The following is a 2,021-nucleotide window of genomic DNA, read 5'->3' as shown; positions in this document are numbered from 1 at the left end:
GCTGCAGGTAGAGGTGCTGGGCAGGCCATCCATTCCTGCCAACGTGGTGGGGCTCATTCTGGTCAAGGGCAGAGGAGGGCCAGGTGAGAGGGGCTAAGAGTGTTCCCAGCAGCAAACAGCCCCTGGACATGCTGGCTCTTACCTGTGTGAGGCAGGAGCACCTTCTGCTGCAGGAGAGGGATGAGACCCCTCATGGCTATGCCCTGCCATCCCTGGAACTCAGTCAGCGCCAGTTCCAGCTCTCTGACCCTCTCTCTCCCCTCTTTCCACCAGGTTCTCCTCACCCCCACTCTGATGCCCGTCCCGCCCTGCCATGAGTCTATGAGCCCACTCCGGATCAGTGTGGGTGGTCTGCCCGTCCTCGCGTCCATGACCAAGGGTGCTGACCCTCGCTTCCGACTGCGCTGGAAGGCCATCGTGCTGTCCTCAGCCTTTGTGGGCTTTGTGCTGCTGCTCTTCTGCCTGCACCGCTCGTCCCCGACACGGCACAGCCCTCCCAACCCTCGCACCTGGCAGCTCGGCCTGCGGGCAGGGGATCGCTACAATGACACCTACCCGCTGTCCCCCCCCCAGAAAAACCCCGAGGGCGTGCGCTACCGCATCGCCGTCATCGCCGACCTGGACACGGAGTCCCGGGGCCCCCAGGAGCACACCTGGTTCAGTTACATGAAGAAGGGATACCTGGTGCTGTCGGACAGTGGGGACAGCGTGACAGTGGAGTGGGACAAGGACGAGAGCATGCTGCAGTCCCACCTGGCTGAGAAGGGCCGGGGCATGGAGCTCTCTGAGCTGGTGGTTTTCAATGGGAAGCTGTACTCCGTGGATGACCGGACAGGTGTTGTCTACCAGATCGAGGGCAACAAGGTGGTGCCGTGGGTGATCCTCCCAGATGGGGATGGCACTGTGGAGAAAGGTGAGTTCCTGCCCTGCCCTGTGGCTGCAGAGCAGTGAAGCCCTTGGCTTTTTGTGGCTTGCCTTTCCTGTGACCCCTGAGCCTACTGGGGATGGTGCAATTCCTGACCAGGGAGAAGTTGTCTGTGCAGGGGATGCTGTACCCAGCATCAGGCTTTGGGGTGTGGGGTTCAGGGTGTGGGGGCCAGTCTGCTCTGTGCTGGCTGAGCCTCCCCTCATGCTGTTCTCTCCACTGCAGGCTTCAAGGCAGAGTGGCTGGCAGTGAAGGATGAGCACCTGTATGTGGGGGGAATGGGCAAGGAGTGGACCACCAAAACAGGGGAGGTGGTGAATGAGAACCCCCAGTGGGTGAAGATCATCGGCTACAAGGGTGATGTGATCCATGAGAACTGGGTGACGAACTACAACGTGCTGAGGGCTGCAGCAGGGATCCGACCCCCAGGTACAGAGTGGGGCAGCCTCCTGCCACCCCATATCCCACACCCTTGGTGGCTATAAGGCCACGGTCACCCTCCCCAGGGATACTGACTGAGATTTAAAGCCTACTGGAGGCCAGAGACCTCCTCATATCCTGGTAGAGAGGCCAGAGGTCTCCCCCTACCCTGGCCATTTTTCTCCCATGTCTATGCTATGAGCAGCTAGAGGGTGGCTCTGCTGGTGCTGGGCCTGGCAGCCAGGATCCTGGGCAGAGCAGGCCATGCCAGGTTGTCCCTGCTCAGCTCTTGGAGGAATGGGGGAGCTGCTGCCAGGCAGTGGGGCAGGAGGAGGCAGAAGTGCTCACAAGGGCTGCCTGATGGGGCTGTGACCTCCGCAGCTGGGGGTATTTTGGAGGGGGAGGGTCCCACCCCAGCCTGGGCTGTGCCCTGTGCTGTCACACACCACTTCCCACCGCAGGGTACCTGATCCACGAGTCTGCCTCCTGGAGCGAGACGCTGCAGCGCTGGTTCCCCCCCCCAGCCACGAGCGCTACAGCGAGAAGGAGGACGAGCGGCGAGGCACCAACCTGCTGCTGAGCTCCACCCAGGACTTCGGGGACGTGACGGTGGGGCACGTGGGCAAGGTGGTCCCCACCCATGGCTTTTCCTCTTTCCAGTTCATCCCGGACACCG

General features: G+C 61.9%; 1 protein-coding gene across 1 annotated transcript; it reads left to right on the top strand.

Moving 5' to 3' along the window:
- Positions 1-261: 261 nt before the first annotated feature.
- CANT1 (calcium activated nucleotidase 1) lies at positions 262-2,014 on the top strand (the record flags this gene model as incomplete). The annotated part of the gene is given in 4 exon segments (XM_009084096.1): positions 262-913; positions 1,151-1,354; positions 1,807-1,857; positions 1,860-2,014. Coding segments are annotated over 4 exon segments (1,029 nt in total), but the record flags the coding sequence as incomplete, so codon positions are not given.
- Between the last annotated feature and the right edge of the window lie 7 nt (positions 2,015-2,021).

The sequence above is a fragment of the Acanthisitta chloris genome, unplaced genomic scaffold, assembly GCF_000695815.1.
Source record: "Acanthisitta chloris isolate BGI_N310 unplaced genomic scaffold, ASM69581v1 scaffold28611, whole genome shotgun sequence".
In the NCBI taxonomy this organism is placed as follows: domain Eukaryota; kingdom Metazoa; phylum Chordata; class Aves; order Passeriformes; family Acanthisittidae; genus Acanthisitta; species Acanthisitta chloris.
The sequence above is the reverse complement of the archived record's forward strand: the minus strand, read 5'-3'. Positions and strand labels throughout refer to the sequence as shown.